Source organism: Trematomus bernacchii, unplaced genomic scaffold (assembly GCF_902827165.1).
Source record: "Trematomus bernacchii unplaced genomic scaffold, fTreBer1.1, whole genome shotgun sequence".
NCBI classification, from domain to species: Eukaryota; Metazoa; Chordata; class Actinopteri; order Perciformes; family Nototheniidae; genus Trematomus; species Trematomus bernacchii.
The window spans coordinates 5,522,508-5,546,813 of record NW_022987727.1 but is presented as its reverse complement, the minus strand read 5'-3'; the positions used below and the strand labels follow the sequence as shown (position 1 = coordinate 5,546,813).

The 24,306-nt window shown below is 39.3% G+C and overlaps 2 protein-coding genes across 3 annotated transcripts; one reads left to right on the top strand and one right to left on the bottom strand.

Moving 5' to 3' along the window:
• Positions 1–29: 29 nt before the first annotated feature.
• Positions 30–9,026, bottom strand: ttll9 (tubulin tyrosine ligase-like family, member 9). 2 transcript variants are annotated; one of them, XM_034145264.1, is made up of 14 exons: positions 9,012–9,026; positions 4,146–4,192; positions 3,783–3,875; positions 3,589–3,700; positions 3,263–3,448; positions 3,103–3,171; positions 2,923–3,013; positions 2,747–2,787; positions 2,574–2,661; positions 2,133–2,191; positions 1,718–1,914; positions 1,195–1,308; positions 402–526; positions 30–253 (listed from the first exon to the last, which is right to left on the bottom strand). In XM_034145264.1, exons 1-14 carry the CDS (start codon positions 9,024–9,026, stop codon positions 183–185), a joined length of 1,308 nt encoding a protein of 435 aa, XP_034001155.1. In that variant the 3' UTR covers positions 30–182. The 2 variants fall into 2 exon arrangements, with proteins under 2 accessions (XP_034001155.1, XP_034001154.1); XM_034145263.1 differs by lacking the exon at positions 9,012–9,026 and adding an exon at positions 4,553–4,655.
• Positions 9,027–11,630: 2,604 nt separating this feature from the next.
• edn3b (endothelin 3b) lies at positions 11,631–17,887 on the top strand. Its single transcript, XM_034145299.1, has 4 exons — positions 11,631–11,954; positions 12,077–12,293; positions 15,975–16,133; positions 16,252–17,887. Exons 1-4 carry the CDS (start codon positions 11,885–11,887, stop codon positions 16,304–16,306), a joined length of 501 nt encoding a protein of 166 aa, XP_034001190.1. The 5' UTR covers positions 11,631–11,884; the 3' UTR covers positions 16,307–17,887.
• The last annotated feature ends 6,419 nt before the right edge of the window (positions 17,888–24,306 follow it).

Here is a 24,306-nt window from a genome sequence, read left to right as displayed (position 1 = left end):
GATGGCAAGTTTAATTTATTTTCATATTTAAATGTCAACCTTGTTGGATGGATGCTGATCAGTTCATCACAGAGAGTTAACTTTTTATGAATATGACTAAAGTTGTTGTGTTTACTGGAGGCTGTCCTCTTCCAGGCACATACCAGGTGGTAAAGTGTTGGGACATAAAAATGATGAGTGTGTTACATCCTTTTCTGGCCTGGAAATGGTTTAAGGAGCCGCCGCAGCTGCTTCTCCCTGTCATTCACACACCCTGCAACAAACAACAGGTATATATTGGCAGCATGAATATGTATGTTATCATAGCGCAACAAAGGCTTTCCAACATGATCCAATGCCAAATGTCCTAATTGAATAAATTGAGACATTTGTTGCCTGTAACATTTGCTTTGGCATGTTACCTAGGTGTGTGTTGGCAGAGAAACATGCACTGCCAAATGTTTCTAGATTGACGTCCTCTCTATAGACGGGCCCATCATTCCACATCAGATCGTAGCCTCCCACCCTTTTCTCCTTGCCAGTGAGCCTGAAGGGGAAAAAAACCAAATTGATTAGAAAGCAGCACCAGTGTGTTAAAAGAAACATATCTTATCGTGTGTTGTGCAGTATCTTGTGATCTGAGGGAATTGTAGATAATTACTATAGTTTTTTTGCACCCACATCCTTTACTTTTATATACAACACCCAAAATTATCCTTCCAAAGGTTTATAGTGTTTCCCCTACCATTGTCTTGGAGGGGCGCTGCGCCCCGCCAACGGAGCCCTGCCAACGGAGCCCCGCGCCCCCCCTGATATTCAAGGTGTTTTAAAAAAAATATGTATTCTTTTAAAAAAAATGTTATATATATATATATATAGCACCAAATTGCAACTAATCTATATCTACTGTCACTTTTCCCATTGAACATGTGCTCTTTTATTAAATAAACTAAACGCTTTCATTTTAAGTTGTGAGTTTAGTGCATTAATCAATAACAATAATCCACAGCTCCTCTCTCTGCTCCAGAGGATTTAAAAAATATATATCCCAATGCCACCCCGCTCAGGCAGCACCCCCCCAAAGCAGTAAACCTAGGGGAAACACTGCTGTTAAATAACAAAATAGAAAGTGGTGTCTATAATGCATGCAGAAACAGAGAGCCCTTACATGTTAATGACAAAAAGGCAAACACAGAATGGGAAGGTGGCCTTTACCTTCCCTCCATATCAACAACATGTAAAGTGTCTTCCAGCAGACTGCACTTCATCTCATAATCCTCTTGACTACTGGGTGTGTGTGACGGAGAAGCATTCACCTCTATTAACCACCTGCAAAAAGATAGAGGATGATATTATTCACCAAAACATATACTTAGCATTTCGAGCAGACATTACCTCATTCCATGAGAACTCAAATGAATGTATGTATCCTTATTTTCACTGGAGAGGGATACTGTCACTGGTGCGTTTTATAATTTACAGCAGGATTATTGCATATTTGTCTTTCTTTTTTTTTATACGCTCTACAGATTTACGAGGTATTTTATATAACACTAGAAGATTTACTGCTTTGTTTTTGAGTATCAAGAAAAACAAAGCAACGTGTGCTGTATTTGCTTGTCTGTGCTTCTCTGTGCTTTAACTTTCCAATAATGAATCCCTTTGTGCATGTTTGTTAAGGGGATCTGTGTAGGTGATGATGTGTAGGCTCACTTTGTATGACCAAAGGAGCACTTACGGTTTGAGGTTCTGATCCAGTAGAATGTCGTACCCATAGAGCTCAAAGCAGTGTTTGTCATTTATAATGACTTTCTGAACACTCTGAAGACTGCGGACAAAGATGTTATCAATCTCTTTGAACAGGGTTTCTATTGTCTCTCTGCCATGTTTTGCAGTGAGGTATCTTCGAAGCTGTTGCAACTGCCACTTGCATCCCTATTTAGAGATTGACAAAGAAATGCCAGAATAAAGAGGATATTGAATACATAAATATGCAGCTAGAATCTTTTATTAACCATGGTACAAAACGCATGCATTCCCGGATAAGATGGATGCTGAACCACAGAAATATCTAGCAGAGTTAAAACATATGGATACACATACCATGAAAACACAATCTGTTACCTATTTTCTGAGCTTCTTGAATCACAAACCTTTTCAGGATCATAATCTGGTGCTGTTTTCTGTACAGCCACATTGGTGAGGTGCATATCTGAAGAGAGGCGCTAAGAAGAATTTGGGAACTTTTATGACGTAGTAACACTTTCCATGGGGACGTGGATTAAAGCGACACAATTAGGAACAACTGCCTTAGAAATTGGGTCAAACCCAGGCTATTTAAAGCTGACTTTGCTTAAATATTTCATCAGACAAAGGCTCAAAACTAGTTAAGGGTTGACTAATAATATCACATAAGTGTTTATACATTTAAATGAAATGCAAATTGAACGGTAGCATGACGCTCCTTCTTATGTTCATTTTATGACTGTCATGGTGCTTCTCCTCCCTTATACGTACATATTAGAAATAAATAATTGATCATAAAAAAACAACATTCACATGAAGGATTCAAAAATGTTATTAAAAAAGGATACACTTGTCATCAATACTGCTGAGGGAGAAGCGGGTGCTTGAAAAGCGGCCAAAGCCATCTCGATACAGCCAGGCTTTCAAGGGAACATACTAAAACACATGCATACTGTTTCATGTATGTAGCAACATTTATATTTTGTATAAAACATTATGATTTACAAGGTTCAGTACTTACTGACGTGACCAGCACATAGACCCTTAGATCAAATTTTCGGCCTATGGGGACAAAAGCAAAAGAAGTAAACAGGGATATAAATCCAAATTCCCCTTTCCTTGTCCATTTTTTAGTCGTTGTTAATTAACATTCATTTATTTTTAGAATAAAAGTGCATTTCTCATTAAGTTTATTACCATTTATTAGGTAAGGGTTCTCTATATAGCGTTGTGCCACATAGCTTTCCACTTGAGCTGCATCCTTCTGTTCCTCTGAGCGGGTGCCATCCTGTGTTAACACAAAATTATCAATCTGAATTATGTGGATGTAGTAATTTAATTTACAGCAAATGCCTTTATGTAATAAATAAACAGTACCTTCTTCCAATCCATGATGTCTTTCAGTTTCCTGAACAGAAAGATTCCTTTCCCTTGCGATTTTGCCACCTAAATAACATTGCTAGTTAATTTTGATGGTGAATTGATGATAATAAAGATCATTTTTATTGCACTAGATTTAATCTATTGCCTAGCTTACCGGCTTCATGATCCACGTGCTACCAGGGCTTCTTTTGAATTCCTCTACAAACAGATGATATTCGCTTGGCAGTGCAAAAGTGCAGGGGAAGAATTCACATTTGGATGCCTCCATGCGGCCAACATCTCTTTCAAGATTTTTCCTATATCTTTTGAGATTTTTCACCATGAGGTTTTTGCGAGTCAGCTGTAACAAAAGCTCAGAAAACTCAGAAAAATACGTCATGGCATTTGATAATATGAATGATAAAGAATATTAATGTTCAAATCTACAAAGCTCAAAGTCTCAATATAGTCTCAAAGCATGCTAGACTGAAGCTGGCTCACCTCATAATGATTACGAAAGTGGTTTATCCTCACATGTTCCTCCATGTATGAATGATCAAAATTCTCCCTTAGCCAGCCCACATCACACCAGTTGAAGTCCCACTCACCTTCACTGTGACAAAAAACGTGATGCCATGTTCGAACCACAAATATGACTGAATAGGTAAAATGACAGTTAAAATAACACTACTTACTCTTTGACTTCAACCCAACCGGGTCTTTGGCGCAGGACATCCTGTATGGTGTTGAGTAGGCCACACTTGTAACGCACACAACTCCTTCCCTCCCTGAAGTGTAACATTGCCACTGTTACCAGTACTTTCGATGTTTGGTTAGTGTTATTCACCAGAGGAATGTAATTAGGTACATTTACTCATGTACTTTAAGTAAGTTTGATTTCGAAATACTTTTATTTTCCTTCAGTCTTTCCTTTCCGTGCCATTTACTTCTTCAACAAAATTTCCCCTATGTGGGACAATACAGATTTCTTTATACTGTACAACAAAATACACTGTGAACAACTGTTCATTGACAGCCAACTTAAGAACAACACTCACCGCTCCTCACTTTTGCCATAATCATTTGTCCCTTTGAATCCAGATGTCTGCAACAATGAAAAAAGCAAAAACATATTTAGCTTTCATCCAGGTTGTTTTGGGTAACTTGTAAAAAAACGATTTCACCATTTTAAGCTGCAAACTACACTTCAAAAAGCAACTCCTGGTTTGCTTATAACTTACTAACCTACTTACTTTCTAATTGTTTAATACAGGTATAGTCTTAAGTCCTATCACTACTTTAACGCTTAATTAATTTATGGATAAGCAGTAACTCTCTGTAATGCTAGTTGGAACTTAGCTAACAAGTCAATCACACAAATAGCTAACCTAAGGCATATAAGTTAACATCAGTCAAATAAAAGCCTACAACACAACAAAGCGTACACATAGTGCTTTCTACTTACCTTACACTTTGACATGGAGGCGCACGCTATGAAATATTAGAAGACTAGGTTTATATTACAAGAATATGCGTAATTAATGATAAGTAACATATAGTTAGCAATTAAGCTAGCTCGTCTCAATGCGTTGTTTGGCAATTGTTGTCATGGCAACCATCACCGAATGACAGAGGGTCCACGTCCTCATGTGCTTACAAGCCAACGGGTGACCTGCTAAATTCACAGCAAACACGCGTCACACAAAGGCTAACAAAGTACTCATATTTTAAAATAAATAAGTTTATCTTCCGTCAGAAATTATTACAATTCCCAGAAGTTTGCCGTTTTTTCAAGTTTTAGAGTGAAAGTATTGCGTTAACAGTAAGACCACTGGCAAACCTATTATCTTCCCTCAACTTTACAATAAATCCACCACTTAGTGGCGCCAAAACCACATCTAACTTTTTGTGTAGCATAATGTTGATTCATTATAATGTCTAAAAAATGTATTAGGTTATGATTTGAGCATTAGATTTGATATGCTTAATAAACACAATTATCACATCTACTTATTTAGGCTACTCATATATTATTCATGTCAACAGATATCAGCTATCAGCTTGATTGTTTGTTTGTTTGTTTGATATGTGAATTGATTGTTAAATGGGCCTTACTGTAGGTCAAAATCAGCTAAAACGTGTTGATTTTTTGGTTTTGTATCTATCATCACTTTGCAAATGCTAATTCCCACTGGCTTATGTGATATGTGACACATTTACCATTTGACCAAAATAAACAAATGGTAAACGTCAAATCAACACAAATGGTACAATTATCAAACTATTAAAGTTTTTAAATATTTAAAGCTAAATGTGATCCACAAATAAAAGAACACAATGAAACATTTTTGGTTTCATGTTGCAAACATTGAACTTTTGGCCCAGTTAATGCCCCCAGCAATTTACAGACAAGAGGATTATGGAACAAACATTCTGTAGGAGAGAGATGGATCATGCTAGACCTTTGATCTCTGAGGGTTATATAAGACCCTCAACCAGGGGCGGACTGGCCATCGGGACGTTCGGGACGAATCCCGATGGGCCGGTACTGAAGTGGGCCGGTCGGACGATGTGGGCCGCGGATAAGTCACTAACACCCCCCCCCCCCCGTCGACAATGTCCTCGCGGTATTTACTAGCGGGCCGGCAGTACCGAAGTGGGCCGGTCGGACGATGTGGGCCGCTCGGATAAGTCACTAGCACCCCCCCCCCCCGTCGACAATTTCCTCGCGGTAGTTACTTGCGGGCCGGCAGTACCGAAGTGGGCCGGTCGAGAGTCCCGGGCTAATTTGTAGTCCGCCCCTGCCCTCAACAACGTATTGAGGACCACACTGCCCTGCATACCAAACCCCACCTATTACCTAATGGTTGATAGATTGTATCGAATGTTTGTGTTTCTTTACTTTAATCAAAGAAATTAAATGGTAAATTATCGCAATGATCCTTTGGTTGTTGTTATGTGATCAAATCTTCGTGCGTTGGAGATAAAGGCCATATTTCTGAATGATAAAGCACAATTACGGCTCAATATACTGCAGGCCCATCCAGTTAAAAAAAACAACCGTACATTTATTGCTTTTAACCCCTTGATGTCAATTCTGTAAAAGGAGCTTGCACCTGAGTCAGATTCCTGTGCAAAGCCAAATAAATGGGTTATATTATCGTTTCCTATGTGCCCATTGCCTTTTTAACATTCTCAGCACTCCTCCACTAATCAAACAATCAACCATACTTTAGACTCTGACATAAATAATCAGGACAGTTTTGAGGTAAAGGGGCTTTAAATTGAATTTGTTTGGGTCAGTTAGAAAGAACATAGGTCAGGCTTCTCAGCAGTGTGTGATAGGATCACTGTACTACTGTAGCTGAGTCAAAACCTAGTCTCAAAACGTCCCTGTCATGAACATAAGCTATAAAATCAAGTAATTAAGTTGTGTCATTTCACAAATTACACCAGTTACAAAACATAACATATGGTTAGAAGAACTGACTTTCTATGCGCTGTCATTTAGGAATTTTAGTATTATTTTGAACTATAACAAAGATTAAGAACAGACAAGAAAATCTAGTGAATTATGGCAACGCTAATCATGTTTCATATCGAAAACAGCTGGCTGTAAGATGGCACAGTTTCTTTCAAACTTCATCAACATCTGCTTGGGCGGGCCTCAGACAAGAAAAGCATACTCTGGCATCTTTTCTTTGACGATGTTTTCTGCAGATGAGATGTACATGTGTTAATTCAGTCTCCAAAAAATTGTTAATAAATGTTTCCATCTCCTCCAGATTAGCTGTACATGTCTAATGATTGCTTGTTGGGAAAAACAAGAATGTGATTGTAGCAGTCATTCAAAATATCAAACTGTGGTAAGTTAGGGATTTATAACTGAGATTGATATTTGCCCAAATCCAATTATCTTCAGCTCACAAAAAATGCAATGTGACAAGCCCAGAACATTTTGAGCTTGAAGATGCAATGTAAGACGTGGCTAATTTGCTGATAGTATTCAATATTTTTTTAATTTGCAGATAAAAACATTGCACCAAACCACTTTTAAAGTCTATGTTTATCTACAGATCTCATTTAACAGAATACAGCATACAATTACAGCATTAGCCTTTATAATTTGCTTTTGCTTTCATTGCCAGTAGTTTCCATTTACATCACCATCAAAGCATTACAAATGTTTTCACTCCCTGCCCACCCAAAACTCTGTTTCTTAAGCCCTAATAATCGGTTAAACCATATCGGTGCCGATCAGGGGTCAACCTTTCAGCAAGCTTTTATTTTGAGGTAGATTTCTAGCATTTGTGTTTTTGCAATGGTTTATGGTTTGGCAGCCATTCCTGCAGAGCATTTATATCATACGTAGCTGTACGTTATGAATATCATTTTGGCTAACCATATACACTTTTGTCCTTATGCAACATGAAAAAACAACTCCATGATCACCAGTATCTCGGAATGGATATTGTTTTGAGGATCAACCCATGGGTTTGACTCTTTTAAACACGTAGCCCATATTTTGTATGGATCTGAAATTAAATTCCAACCCTATAATCCAATTTGGGTTGTCATTTTAAATCTAGATTTTTCTTTGGAAGGCCTTCATGCTGGCACAGTGGGGATCTTGCATACATCTCAATACCACCACTCACTGTTAGGCATCCCACAGGTCATACTTTTCCCAGTGGATGATAATCATCAGTCCTGCTAAACCAATTGCTCCTTAACAGCAACCACAGAGCAGGAAATCTGTGGCATCAGCTGTTACTCATAATGGAGGCATCTTGCTGACTTTAGAACAATAATCCTCACCTTAGAATGATGTTCTTATATGTGGAAGGTTGAGCTCAGCCATAGATAGTTTCACCAGAGTCTACCCTGTTGATGCTCCTCTTCACATACAGAAGAAACGCGTCTGGTATGTTACATATTCAGGTCCAGGAAGCAAAGGTTAGTAAGGGTTAAGCTTTGAATGGTGAAATAGTAGAAGAAACTGACAATCTGTCAGGAAATGATTGCCCTCATGGCTGGCTTCTTTAAGTGTGGGCAATGGTGACCTGTCATATATTGCCATAACTAATTAGATCTTTCCCACTTATACAGAGGGTAAAACATGTCCACCTGGTTTTAAGACTTTAGGACACAAATAAAGAGCAGGTAGTTTCTTTGTGTATCAGTGCCTTTGCATAACAAGTACATTTCACTTCCTTTTTTTACCGTTATCAGATTTGAAGAACCATGTTACATTACAATTCCTCTTGTTCATTTGAACAGGCTTACATATCTGCAGCCTCTGAGATGTTAATGCCACCTGTTTATTGTTTCTACGCTCGCTACCTCTGTTGCTTCCCAGCACTCCAGGGGTAATGACGCTGCAAATCCCAAGGCTTTGCACACCCCGAAACTTTTCTAATAAAACATGAGGAGGCCAACAAAAACAGGACAGAGTGGCAGCTGGAATCCTCCTGAAATGTATTACATTCCCTCATGTCTCACAAATAAGCTGAGAATCCACCGTGATTAGTTTACCACTGCTGCACTATAATCAATGCTACACAAGCACATGTTGGCAGGCAGAAAGTAGACATACTGTACAGTAGATACTGTATGCTAAAATGTGTACCATATGTCTGAATTATTGAGGTAAAACAGGGAGAATACCAAAGAAAATAAATATAATTCTGTGAAATTATTACAGGGATTTTGGAAGTTTCCTGCTGGGGAACACGGTGGGCATTGATAATAAACAAGAGTTAAACAATTTAATTAGTTGAATGCGTTACATAATTCAATGAGGCTCAAGTGAGGGAAACCTAATGAAATGAAGCTGGCTATAAGGTTTCATGCCTCATCCATTTTTATTGCCTTGATCCGTTATTATGCCAAACCAACGTACCACGGAGATTGTGCACCTATACTTTATATTTATACATCAACATCTATATTAGCATGAACAGCCTTCATGATCATTTGGGCTCTCAATGCAACATCAGATTCACCAGACCTCCTTAGCAGTAAAAAAACAAGATGATACCTTGAAAGCATGCATGCATCATGTGACCGCTAAACCACACACAGTCACATTTCTGATAGCATTCTGTCTCCACAACTCTGGTTAGGGGAAAGAAAACAAAATATGGTCTTCATTTATCTGGAATTCTCTTTTTCCCAGCTTGGGGAATGTGCCAGAGAATTGGGGTATGGCACAAAACCATGGCCTTGGGGGATTTGGGAAGAAACCAGAGGGCAATCATGAGTCAGACAGATTTAGGTTTTACTGGATGCCTCAGTAGCAAAGTACAAATCTAAGACACTTAGTGTAAACTAAGAGAGCGAGAAGGTAAACAGTTTGGGATACTTTGGATCATAATGTCAAAGCATCAAAATAAAAGCCCCAATTTTCCCATGCAATTGTTTGTGCATTTGTGATTTCTGTTTGGATATTCTCGGGATATGTGTGATTATAATGCCAAGCAGGAAAGACTCAATCTTTTATTTCAAATATGTTTTAAATCAATTTGCATCCTACATGCATTTGTTCATTTTATAATTATTTCAACATGTGAAGGAGAACTACAATACAGTAGTACAGTCAGACTGGATTATTGCAGATGTACTCTCCTCTGTTCCAGTTCCAGGCTGTCTACTGTTTGATAGTAATAATCGCCCAAGGAGGCAACACTAAGTGAAAGGAAATTGGAGTTGGAGGCTCAGTAAGGTAAGTTTGCTTTCATAACAGTTAACCGACAGCTCGGTACACCCTCATAAAATCTGTGTTTTTTTCAGTTCTGCTATGTGGACACAATATCTCCTGCAAAAACCCAAAGACATTCTCAATCAGCTTCCCTTTTACTTCAGCTATCTTACATGTGATCCACATTTACCCTCAAGCCCCACAATGGTTTGATCAATTAAATTGAGTTGAATTGCTCACAGGGGCTTCAGTGCCAGGAGCAAGGCTGGGCGTGGTCCTCACAGAAATGTGATCGGCATTTTATATTTAATTGTAAATCTGTCACAGACTGCTGTCAGCGTCTCACATACATCACCAGATACATCTTCTGGTGAAGCTGACCCCAGGTGTCACTTTCAGTCTGCTCTTCAGTAAGAGAAACACACTAAATTTGACTGAAGTTTGGTGATTGGCTCGATCAGTCAACAGCATTCCACTGTTTGGACCAATAAAACACAATAGAGGTTTGGCTGCACATTTAGCGTCATCGTCCTGCTATATTATCCTCTCTATGTCTGACAGATGAGGTGGTTTACCTTGGATTATGAGCTGTTCTTTTCCACCATACTGAAACAATTTGACAATCTGTCCACAACAGTTAGTTTCAATACTGTGCAGATGCAAAGTGTTAGCCTACCTCGTCTTTGTATTCTTCAGAGGGTTCTTGTTAACCTTCTGAAACTATGCTGGTGTCATTGGCACACTGAAACTAGAACATGGAGGGTGTTCTTGATCTATTGGACAGAAGGTCCAATTAGGCCACTCACTTCATTCAAGGTGTACTGGTTTTGACACTTGAGGTCATTTTTCATTTTAGACAATCACACTAAAAGTCAGCAGCAATTTACTATCAAAACAGCGCCCCCCTCATTGAGACCTACAACAAACCACAAGTGTTACATCGACTACATTTCCTTATTTGTGATCCATTTCAAGACAAATACACTTTTACAATATGACGCGTCCCTTAGTCATATTAACATTAAGCACAAATAGTCAATCTCAAAATGCAAATTCATGAACTGTAATTCTATGCAAATTGTTTGACCTTGACAAATACGGTATATTTATGTACACCTAACCACTTGACAAAGCCTATAGCTCTCCATGACAACAGACACAGTAATACTGCAGATGGACTGCAGAGGGAAAACAGTACCTCTGTGTGGCGCAGCCAGATGGCCTTGGGGTTAGTGTGTTCAGATCAGTGGGGTTATACTCTCACAAAAAGTTAGCTAACTCTCCTGCTCATAGTAATAATACATCATACCATAGGCCTGGAAACTGTACATGAATTACATGCATATTTCAACTTACTCTCCACTGTAAGAAATGTTAAGGAAAAATACATTTACTATTACCTTGTGATTAATATTTTAATTTTGGAGAACCCAGATTGATAATTTTGTGAGGTGTTAGTGGTTCTGATTTATAGGTAAATTACAACATAAAAGGGAAAGCCTTCATTACAGTTGGATTACAATATAATTAATGTCCCATTTGGATGAACAATCTCTTTTATCGTCTTTAAATACGACAATGATTATATTTTACATGTTGTGCAGGAACTTCAGTGGAGTAGTTCATCTCAGTGCACACACACGGTTATGTTGCTGCGTTTGACAGAGAGGGTGTTGGGCCTATGGCAAGCGTGGGCGTGTACCCAAAACTCCCCAAAGCCCTTTACCTTTGATTTGGGGCTTTTAGAATGCGAAGTGACTGAGAGGAGAACCGGTGCTCTCTTTGCTCCACAGATCCCCACTTCAAAGCACCCTTTTGCTGTGTGACTGCAGAGCAATTTGTTTGGAATTAACGCAGTTTCCTCTCTCTTCAAAGTGTATGCTACAGGTATGATTTACGACGCGAATCTATAAATATGAGAGGAACCGCGCGACCAGCATCCTCGCATTTTTTTTTTACATCTGGACCGTATAAGATGAGCTGAACATGGACATGTACACTGAAGTTAATGGATTTTCACTCGGTGCTGCTAGGAGAATCATTTGACAAGTGCGCTGCATCCTCACCGGGCTATGATTCAATTTGGGAATATCTGACATGGCAAGGACAACATCCATCCTCACAGAAATCATGCTTTTCAACATGCTGGTATTAATTCTCCTCCAAGGTATACCTTTGAAGTCGTTAAGCTCAAAACACTTTTATTCATTCATTCCTAAAAATGTTTCTTAATTATTACCTCTATGTAGCTTATTTCTAACTTTGTTCTCGTTTCTTGCTCTATACAAGCTGTGTTGTCATCCCACGCCTCCCTCACATCCGAGGTCATCCCCGGGTCTCTGCCAGCCTCCAGCAGTGCGTTTGGCTCCGGGAGGTCTTCAGGTTCACCGCTGTCTGAAGCAGCGGAGGCAAAGTCGAGACCTAAGCGCTGTACCTGCTATTCTTACAAGGATAAAGAGTGCGTCTACTACTGCCACTTGGATATAATCTGGATCAACACTCCCCAGTAAGACATGCTTTGTGAAGTGCTGAAAAATACCTATAATTCTGCATGATCCACCCAGACGCGCTATTGTGCAAGTATCTCGGGCTTGCACAATACATTTGGGGGGAGGGGGGGGTTAAGAGTTGTAATTAGTTATATAAAACTGATTGACATGTGGCGGTTTTGTGAAACCTGCTTGTAGCAAGTCACGCCCGGTAAACGCTTTAAGACGCAGTCATGGTTCAAGTGATGGCAAGCCCAGCAGAAACAAATTGGCCCAAGGTCAAAGTTTAAAGTCAGTGAGGTGGAGGTTATTATTGTTACTATTCTTGTCTCCAGTTACTCCTTTTCACCTTTTGCTCCTTTCAGTAGCCCAACAGGTGAGCAATAACCCATGGCTAATTTAATGATGGATTGTTCGTGTGAACGCTGCTGTGTTTCAGGCTCAATTAAAACGAATGTATTCTACTAATGACAATAATAAGAATTAAGATATGAAGTAGACTAAAATATCAACGTGTTCCGTCCCTAGCAAAACTAGGCAAGGCAAAATAAAACAAAAATCCATGATACAGGAGATCCGGAATCCATGCATTCAGAAATAACAGCCGATTCCTCTATGAGTTTAAGTGATCTCAAGTTTGAGGCAAACATTATGAAAAATCACTGGTGAAGTTGTATTCATCTGATGACAAATTCATCAGGATATCTGTGCAGAGGTGGTAACAGATGTAGCTACTGTTTAACTCCCCTGCCATGAGCTGAGCAGTTGAAATACTGTCAATCTGCCGTGTGGAGGTTGTGAGGCTGAGTGGACAGAGATCAGAGAAATCTGTTGTGCAAACTGAATAGAGCTGTTGAGGTAATCACTCACTAGAGCTGTATTTGTTTAGTAGTAGTTTTCTACCACGGTAGTTGTTTGTGCCTTGAGTAAGCTTTTAATGATTTCATTTGGTTTTTCACTATAAGTAATGTTTTTATTTTTGGACGGACACAATCATTTACATTTTTTTACTATGTTCAATCTGAATTTACTTTAAAATAAAAAAAATCTATATTGATTCTGACTCTTCTACATCCAACTCACAGGTTTATCATTGCTTTGAGAAAAAAGATTATTAATTTTCCCCTTTTAGAAGTGTAGTTATGGTCATTTGTTCTGGGAATGTCATTTTCGAGCCTGAGACCTGGAAAACAGGCTCGGGGCTTAACAGGTTAAAGAAGAAAACTCATTTAAATTGTAGATCAATTCACTTTTTATTAGAGAGAGGCATATTTGCCCTGTGGCACAGACACCGTATTCTTTTGTGTATACAGTATGGACAAACACTGAGGAAGGAACACAATTCGGTGGATTGAACCTGGGAGAACCAACACAATTGGAAATATAGATGTTCAGGTTGAATCCTGGTAGAGCAGGAAGCCAGAGAAGGTGCTGTGTCACCAAGAGCCTGTCCAGGCCAGAGGCATGCCAACTGCCCACCGTGAGTTATGTTGACTCTGCGGGTGAAGCGGAACCATGAAATATTACATTACCAGTTGGCATAATAACAGCCAGAAGACTTTCTTACCACACATGTGCTTACAAGGTGTTTTCAACATGTGGCCTGTCCACCGCAGATTAGTAGCAAAACCTTACAATTTAATTTCCAACACCTTTTTCTTTAGAGGACTTTGTTTTGCCACCTTCTTACCACATATTACAATCTCTGGCAAGACAGTAGGAAAGAATTCTTTCATTCTCTTTCGTCGTGTGCCAACTTTGCTGTCGGCAACACATTAAAATCGCTTCTTAGCAAGTTAAAACAAATTGAAATAGTTTTAAGACTGATATTATTGTATAAAGCGGCAGGTTTGTTTTCACATGTGTGCTCACATTGTGGGGTACTCTGCCTCCGTGATAGAAGATTAACCTCCTAAAAAACGTTCCTTTGAGCTAATGTTTCATAAAGTCACTGCATTAAAAGTAGAAAAAGGAAGGGTATTACCTACCTCCCGTAAAGCTCTAATTCTCCAGATGAGCTATTTATTATTGGCTCACAAGCATAGCTTGCAAGCGTCAGTGTGTGTGTGTACTGTATGGCTCCTTCTTGTCTTGTGACCTCTTCTCCACAATGCAATTATAATTAACATGCTTTTACTCTGCTTTCCATATTGTTTTAAAGGCAGGTTTCCATTAAGAAGTCCTTCTTCCACTTCAGATAATAACCAAAGCTGATATCAGCATTTCCAGACACTATTGTGACACGTTGAGACACAATATTGAAACACCAGTGCCATTTAGCTGTGAAGCCTTTTACCCTGAGGTCAGTCAGGTATTAAATAGGTCATACATAGACAGGCTGCGTGATTGGGCTCACACAGTGGTAGCAGCAGGTATTCAATCATATAGAGGCCGCAGTCTGAAAATCTGGCAAATTTACAAGAAAAATCCATTTATCTACTTAATGTCAATCTAGTTTTTATCTCAAATGTCTTATGGAAAGAGACTTGATAGATCAGTGTGTTCTTTTGCCCTGCTATTCTGATGCTTTGATTGGTTTATTGTATAACACATTCTTCTTCCTCTTTATCCCTTAAGACCTTATAGATCGTAAAGCATATTTTTTGTTGCTCAATCTATTACAGATTGTTAAAAAATAGATGAGTGGAAAAAAGAACGAAATTATGCCAACTTGACACCAATCATTCACAGTGGCATCCTAGATTTGGGGGGCAGGGACAGACATTTTGACATTTGATTTGATCTATAGGAGATATCTTTCAAGTTTTTCAAGCACTTTCACCGACTCTCTGGCCATCTTTTACATCACCACTACCCAATGGTCACTTAACTAAAAACACATGTTCACAGGCAAAGTGTTTCATCAATAGTCTATCAGTTCTAGAGGTTTTAAATGCTGGGCCCTCAGTATGTACAACATAGGATATGTTGTACATACCCAGCCCAGCCCATACTGCCTGTATCATCTGCATGCTTTTAATTGAAATGTTAACTTCCCCGGCAGTCAGAACTCTCACTAGTTGGAAAAAAAAGAGTATGCATGCCTGTTTGATGGCTACTAAAGTTGGGTCCACATTTGAGAAGTCTCTCATTTATTACAGCTTCACAGAATGGCCAAACAAAAAGTAGAGGCACGAGTTGCTGTGCAAAAACTGGAAGATGGAGATGGCTTGCTTAACTTAGCTAGTCTTCAGTGGCTTGTCGAGCTTGAAGCGACTTTAAACGCTGAACTCACCGAAGACCATAGATATAGCCTACAGCGATACACTGAAGCGTACCCCCACTCAGGATTACCATCAAAAATAAGAGAGGCAAAACAAAGTGGCAAGATCTTCAAACCTGCCCGGTGACTCACTAGTCAGGGTGCTCAAAACTGAAATTGCAAGCTGGTAAACTAATCAAATGCCCGACTAAACAAACAGCAACAACCACACATTAACTCAAAATGAACTAACACAATTCCAGCACTGACCCAAATAGAACACAGACTCTTCTGCTGCTGAACTGGAGCTTTTAACCTCTTACTTCTCCAGGTGCACCTTGTCTTAACCTTGTTGCAGCAACACAGCACACCTGTGTAGAGGAACTAGAGGGAAACAGAAACAGGGAATACATACAGCGGAAACAATAGCTACCAATATTCAACATCTGTTGTTTTTCGTGTTACTTAAATACCTCTGTCTTCTTTACCTCGTCAGACGCACTGTGCCCTATGGAATGTCGAGCTACAGAGGATCTCAGCGAGTCAGACGGGCTGTCACTGGACAAGCAACTGAGCGTGAGGGGGCAAAGACTCAGCGCTGCATTTGTGCTGTGCTTGATGCAGACCCTGAGTGCCAAGATTTCTGCCTTCCAAGGTTAGTATCTCATTAGGTATATCTTATCACATCAAGCTAATTATAAATGAAGACATAAGTGAATTAACAAAGAATAAGGGCTTCTGCTAATAAACAATGTGAAATGTTCTCTTCAAAGCCGCATGCAGACAGTGCCCGTCAAGAGTCTCCACAGAGTCCCTGGTGCCGGATGACAGCTTGAGGCCTCTCCATCGTCATTCTTCTTCTTGGAGGAATGGACCCTTCCCTTATCTTCGCACCCTTCACTCTCCATTTGCCACTCTTGCCTCCACAGGTTAACACTTAAGGAAAACACTTTGGAGTTTAACAATGCAGACATTCCTAAGCGTCACAACTCTTGGAGCAAGTTCCATCAGGTTAAAGTGGTTTCAAGTTCTCTTCAGCATATTCAATACTGGTCCCTCGAGGCGATCCCCTCTTTGTTACCTACTGAGAGCAGAAGGAGAATTGCTTTCACACTGATATAATAGCCAATGACCTTGCTTCTGTCAAGCTTGATAAGACAAAACCTTTGTTTCCATACCTGTTAGTGTTGAGGACTACACTTGACTCTTTCTCTTTCAACAGAATGAGATAAGCTTGTATCAACCTATAAGGGGACAACAAAGACATCTCTACAACAATGTTGGAAGACAATAGTGCCACAAGGAACGTCGTTGCACAAGTAGGGGCAATACATGATGTTGTGATTTCTTGTCCTTTGAAATATTGAAACACAGCAACGGAAATAAGAGGAACGCTTTTGGCCAGCCCCAGCTACGGGGCATATTACTGAGCTTGATTTATGGAACTATCTGCAGTCAGTCTGGAAAGCATTCACACCCTGACAGTTTGCATACTTTGCTCTCAACACTACTTTCAACAATAATATATCATTTGTCCTCTTTACAACTGAACTGTCAGACATATTCACTGTGCTTTACCTTATTTCCACTGGTGTACTGTGTAGGAACTGTTTTAGTTTAAGCTGTAGTGTCCTTTAAAGTATATTCAACCGTTCATTATTGAATCCAGCCCAAAGGAGTCCAAAAACCTTTTGTTCCAATGTAACGAATCACAAGACAGGGAGACATATCCTTTAGCTGTTGCATGAAGTGGTGGATTACTTGTATGTTAAAGAGTAAGAGACATTACTCTGTTCTTCTCAAACTGTCTACAGACTAAACCAGCAATGAATTGGTTGTAATAATAAGGATTGCCTGTGTAATCAAGACCTGATATATCTGAATTGTCTGTGCATATTAAGCTATAAAATGCAATAATTATTTGCACTTTTTGACCCGTTCCGACATCACAATGAACAGTATATTAAGTATATTAAGAAAAAGGTTCTGAAATTATTAAAAGTACAATTATTCAAGGCAAAAAAATGCCCCCATCCTCGACTGTTATACTGGAATATATCTTATTATTAGATAACTATTATTCATGCATTTATGTAAAAGCAGTATTTTTACTGTTTTAGTTGGTTGAGGTAGATCACATTCGTTGTAACTATTTATAGGACTGCAACTAATGATTATTTACATTATGGATTAATCTGCAGATTATTTTTATGAATAATCGACTTGTTTCAGATGTACTTGTATATACTGTTGGGTAGATTAATTTATAACAGAACCTCTTTTATAAGCTCTTCCTATGTTTTTTATGCAAAATGGGGATTATAATAATATATACTACTGTATAATTCAAAGGTAATTCTTTGGCTAAAAAATAAATGGCAACAAATGTCAATGTATACAATAGTGAAACATGAGCAAAATGACTGCCAACACTTAATTCCATTTCAATTCCACAGCCCTTCCCAGCCTGTGCACATAACATTACAGAGTGGTTGCAATAAGCGAATATAACAATTATAAAATGAACTTTATAGCACAATTAAACATCACCAAACATTACCAGCAGATAGCATGATCATATATAAACAATATACAGTAGCTGCAGTCCACAAACGCACATATTAAAGCAAAGACAACACTGCACACTTTTCCAAACCATCAAACAACCAAAGAAGAATGAGGCATTTCAGGGATAATTTTAAACAAAGAGCAGAAAGTCTTTACATACCTCACTAAAGGTAAAAGTTCCTCATTGAACGCACAGGTCACGGCTGGAGGATCCACCATTTTAGTATTTAGAATGTTAGCCAGGCTGTGGTGCGTTTGATTTTGGTCACAGGTGGTGCATTTAATAATGAATTGAAGTGGTTATGAAGATTTTTATATAAATAAATATCTGTGGTAAATAATCTATCAACGAATGAGATAATACAATGATGAAATTATTACATTTTTTTATATATTTGCAATGATATAAACTGTAGCAACATTCCTGGATAAAATGCTGTATAAAGTAACTGCTAATGCAAAGCGAAACATTTCCTACTGCTGCAGCTTCACATTAAAATATTTTTACTGGCTAAACACGAGTTGACTTTTATTATACGGTATTCACAGGAATTTGCAATGTGTTTGTCAATGAGCTTGACCATGATAATGTTTGTCTCAATGCGTATACGAAACGAAAAGAAAGGTTAATTGTGGCACTTTTTGACAGTGGTTTATATTACAACTCTCTTACCCTGTCTAGATAGTCAAATAGTTCCTTTGAATAATGTTGAGCTAACAATATTTACTTATTTATTCTAATAAAATGTTTGCACCTTGTATAATTCTTTGTAAAAAGCAGCAATAGTTACTAGTAAAAAACACGACAGTTAAAGTCGGTCAGCGTTTTGTCACACAGCACCAAGTTATGAACCTAATTATGTAGTGTATTCTTGTAAACGAAAAGCCACAATGAAAACATGTTATTCCTGTAGGTTCAGCCCCCACATTGTTATAGTACACTTACAGCGTTCCCATGGAAGGGGGTTTAAGTGGGGGACAAGTTTTGGCACAATTTGGGATAACTGTTTTCCTGTATTTATATGTGCCCAATTTCTTATGAGGAATGCGTCAACACTTGTTTAGTAAAAGCATTCACTGTTACAATATATGGTTGAATAGAAGAATATATGTTTGATATTGTTGTTTATTTAGACACTCAGTAATGAGACTCCAACTTAGGTAAATCAGCCATTCTGACCAGACCAGGTAAAAGCAGTGACTTTCCAAAAACTAGTGGGACACAAGATATCTATGTATAGTTTATACAAATTGAAGAGGATTCCCATTACATAAAAAAAGACATCAGAAATCAATCCAAAAATACTAAAAGATACACAGAGAGAATTATGAAGGAAGCAGGAGGCTTCAGTCTTTAAAGTTATGCCATGCAGTAAAGCTCTTAAGCACGTGTACAATGAATGATGATATTCAAGATGTGGACCCACCCCCCATAGTACTTGGGAGTTTCAGATGAAAGACTTATGACCCTCATTCCTACAGAGGGTCCATTGAATCTGTTGGATAGTTTCTAAGAATGTGTTTCTGAAGGCAGATCCGGAGTAGAAAGCCATACCTTGTCTCAAGGGGAGAAGTTGTGAATGAATACTGGTCAGAGGCTCTCAACAGGGCAGAACGGTTCCACAAGACCTGGCACTGCTGGATGTGGGCTTGGACAGATGGAACGGGGATGTCCTGTTCCTGGGATTGGAAGAGAGGAGGTTGATAAACATAAAAGCACTGAAAAGATAAACGAGTAGCAGATGTGGGTGAAGTGTTACGGGCAAATTCCACGTATGGAGTTGCCAGGCCCAGGTGGATGGGTTGATCAACACCAAGACAGTTGAGGTAGTTCAGAGCCCAGAGAAGAGGCGGATGTTGGCTCCTCAAGGACCTTTTGGAGGACTTGATGAATACGCACAAAACTCTTAAAGAGGTCTATGAAAAGGATCAGAATATCATATATGTAAAAAAAAAACGATTTAACATATCGTTAAGGGTGTAGTTTACGTGCTTCACGGGCGTTGCTGAGATCAAACAGCAACACAAGGTATTAGGAGGGTCCCAGGGGTATATTTGTGTCCATCAGGGATTATCTCCAAGGGATTAGCATTGCAGATGTCCCTCCTGGGGAATTCCATGCTACCTGGAGAGAGGCAAAAGCAGAGTTCATAAGAGGCCGAGGATGTATTTTTTTCAACCTTAATGTTGTTAAGCTCTCAGGAGTTGATACACTTGCTACGTTTTTTTTCCTTCTTGTTCAAGAAGAAGAAGAAGAAGCTGTTTCCAAAGGGCGTGGTAGACGGACGGATTATCCCTGCGGCTCTTAAATATAATTATCTTTAATTTCCTGCTCTGGTTTGGAGCACAGTTGGATGCAGAGCCCAAACACAGAATCTGGATAAGCAACTACTAGTAAACAATACTTGTATTAACAGAAGAGGTGTGATGTGGCTTGTTGGTGTGTGTTGTTGTTGAGGGAAAGGGAATCCTGCGCTGAGAAGATAGAAATGAAAGTTGGCTGGCGGGCTTGGCAAACAGGTACGTCTGGCAGGTTTTTCTGAAGCAAAGAGAGCAGGTGTAAGTAATTAGGGAAACAGACAATCTGAACGAATACTCAACTGACAAACTAGTTTATGAACTGACTGAAAGTATGGCACAACGATCCGGAGGGGAATGGCTGTTAGTGCAAAGTGTTTGATTCTTAATGGCAGACCTGTGTTCTGATTGCAGATTAATGCATAAAATGCAACAAAAAAAAACACTACCACTGACTACTGTTTGTTGTACTTCTCACTAAAAACCTTTACTGGGGATTGTCAACAAGTTGTCTTGGAACAAATGGCACTGAGGCTCCCATCAAAAATAGTTAAAGCAACTAATCACTAATGGGGTTACTTTTCTGTTTTCAATTAATATAAAATAAATCTTACTTATAAACGCCAGCTGTCACTTTTGTACAATGCTCATAGATTAAGATAACATTAAGAGAGAGTGTAAAAAACATTTGCCTACAATTTACAGCCATCTGGTGTCAGACTTCATGTAGCAAAAATAAAGACTATACGACCCAGTGGAGTAAATACTTTCAAGGGAAATATTTAAGTTTCTTCAGTCTTGGGAGGCTGCAGGTGGGGTGGTGCACAGCTGAGAAACCTGGGGTTTCATTGTCTTGTGTTGCTTCCAAGGTCAACTGCAGTATTCCACGTCATGTGTTTTGTATATGATTTACTCCAGACCTCCTGCTGACCTATGAACTTCCACCACATACAGTCGTAAAACAGTTCTCAGTTCTCTGTGCTCCCTGTGGTTTTATCCCACATTTGATCTCAAAGTAGGCCTGTCCATTGAACAGTATCTGATACATTTTTTACTTTGAATGGTAAGAAAATATTGAGCACCTGCACATTCTTCTAGCCTGCAGAGGTTTATATTTTTTTTATTTAACCTTTCTACACACGAGGATTACAAAAAGTGCACAACTGCACAAAGTATACATCAAGTACTTTTTAGAAACTTTACTTTATTTATAGATTGCTCCCATGGTGTTGATGTTGGCCTTATCACAAGGTCATTCGTTAAATATGTTGTAATCATATTATTACCTCAAAAGCATAATTTTACGGTTATCTGGAGAAAACTAAACATAGGTTTCTTGTGAAAACGGGTAAAACTAAAAAAAACAATGAGGGGACAATTATCCAGTTGTTTCAAGAAAGACACTTTGTTTTCTTTAGATCACAAGATTATTTACCACAAGGATTTTTTCTGTATTTGAAAGGTAACTAACCCTTTGTCTATGTTGTTCTTTATAAATGATATATTAATGATTTTGTTGTAAATTAGACTATATATTTAAGATTCACATAAATGCGTGTCTTGCATATGAACACCTTTCTCCTCATAAGACAGAATGTGAGACAAACTGGACTATTTGAGGCCCTAATTCCACCTATCATCCTGGAATGTCGCGCTGCCCTAAATAAGCCTACCCTGGAGCCTCCGTATGAACCTTCTGCAGTGAAATATCGCGCAGAGAGAAGGGCCTCATTCCCACAGTTTACCCTGGGAAATATTTCTGTGCAGACATTCTGACCAAGCGACGGCAGGTTCAGGGCCCCTCCCATGGCTTAACGTTTGTTGTTTGTATTCTGAATCATTAAATAACTAGACCTTTTGTGCCATGCACTGAACTCTGGATGCTAACTGACAATTGAACCCGCAGAGGACAGAAACCACTCTTCCAGACACAAGCATTTCCAAATACAATATCATGTTGATAAGGAAACATACATAAAACAATGCTTTTAAAGTAAATGGCCTATATCTTTTAAAGTGAAATTAGGTGAGAATCCAAAGGTTATCAGTCTAGCTTTGTGTACTTCTCATTGACTAAGACAAATTAGCATTATAGTAAGAAAAGAATGAATTGGGTACTATTGGCAAACTATACAGTCACTATCTGAACAAAAACCAAAGTGGTGAGTTTTCAGGGATTAATAGATATGTCAAATAAATATAATAACACAGTAGACCAAACAAAAAACGTGCGTGTTAAGAGGATCAACTAATTGTATAGAGGCACGCTAATTTCTTAATATTGAATGCTTTCCTTTGTTCCTGCCACTCCTCTTATCCTGACAAAACACATAACACCAGCCGTCCAAGGTTTGGAGGATATATGAATACCCCAGATGTGACCTCCATATACCTGAGCAGTTAAAGGTAAAAGGTTAACCAAGGGTCCTCTGTGTGAATCCTCATCTGTTGAACACACACACACACACACACACACACACACACACACACACACACACACACACACACACACACACACACACACACACACACACACACACACACACACACACACACACACACACACACACACACACACACACACACACACACCTATTTTTACTAATATATATTTAGACTGTTAGTGTAAATATGCACATTGACATTGCATTTTATCTCGTTGCACTGTCATTGCTACTACCTCTGTTTTTACCACTCTTATTTATTTATTGTGTCTATTTTTTACTGCAGTGAGAGTTGCCAAAGGAATTTCGTTGTGCTTTGCATGATGACAATAAAGATTCTATTCTATTCTATTTTATGGAAAAAAACTACTGCTTAGTGTTCATGAAACGTGGTGAAAACATGGTGGTACCCATTACAATTTGGAGCAGATCCAATTATCTGTCATATTCTGTACACACTATTTTTTACTAATTCAAGAGGCTTGTTGGACATATACGCTCAGTTGCCTGACTTTTTGTAGCAGCTAAGGTCATGAAGTCTTAAGCTGGCTACACACCAACCCGATTTTGGGAGTCAGAGGCCGTCAGAGGCAGTCGGGCATTCGCCCTACTCAGGTTGGTGTGTCCCGCACCGTCGTCTCCTTACGGCACCTTTTCACACTTCCCGCTTGAATCGGCCGCGGGAGGTCAGAGAAAGTCGGCCCAAGCAATAACTCTGATTGGCTGTTCACACTACTGCTGCCTGCTGGTAAGGACAGTTATTGCCACTCGTCGACTGAAGTATTTGCGGTGTGTTCGTAGGCGGGCGGCGTAGCGGGCGGGGTAGCCGACGCAGGCGACGTAGCTGACGTAAAAGTCGGGACGCCTTCGGTACGCGTTCTTTGGCCTCAGGTGGGTGTGTAGCGGCCTTTATACAACTCGCTCAACCAAAAGATCTCAGTCAAATAAAATGTCCTTGGTGCATTTATTTCCGCCATAGTTTCTTCAGTACCATGGCCAGCTCATGAATAACAGCACATTTGCAGGCAGACGTTACAAGAATTATATTAAATCAACCACACTCTAAGAAAAACGTGAAATTCAGATTCTTTGCAACACATTTTCTGTCAACGCTCGAGACATTATGTTAGCTACTTTAGGTAATACCAAATAAACAAGATCAAGGAATGACATTTTCGTACAACTATTTTCTGTATTAAACAGGCAAATACAATCATAAAACGTATATAGAACATAATGTAAGTAATGAGGAGTACATTTAAAGGCCGCTACACACCCACCTGAGACCAAAGAACGCGTACCGAAGGCGTCCCGACTTTTACGTCAGCTACGTCGGCTACGCCGCCCGCCTACGCCGCCCGCCTACGCCGCCCGCCTACGAACACACCGCAAATACTTCAGTCGACTAGTGGCAATAACTGTCCTTACCAGCAGGCAGCGGTAGTGTGAACAGCCAATCAGAGTGATTGCTTGGGCCGACTTTCTCTGACCTCCCGCGGCCGATTCAACATGTTGAAT

Coding starts and splice junctions, on each gene's coding strand:
- ttll9 (XM_034145264.1), bottom strand. Junction 3,172..3,262: donor GCACGTGGATCATGAAGCCG/GTAAGCTAGGCA, acceptor AATGTTATTTAG/GTGGCAAAATCGCAAGGGAA. Junction 2,192..2,573: donor CAGCAGTATTGATGACAAGT/GTATCCTTTTTT, acceptor GCCTCTCTTCAG/ATATGCACCTCACCAATGTG.
- edn3b (XM_034145299.1), top strand. CDS start 11,885: ATGGCAAGGACAACATCCATCCTCACAGAAATCATGCTTTTCAACATG. Junction 11,955..12,076: donor GGTATTAATTCTCCTCCAAG/GTATACCTTTGA, acceptor GCTCTATACAAG/CTGTGTTGTCATCCCACGCC. Junction 12,294..15,974: donor ATCTGGATCAACACTCCCCA/GTAAGACATGCT, acceptor TTACCTCGTCAG/ACGCACTGTGCCCTATGGAA.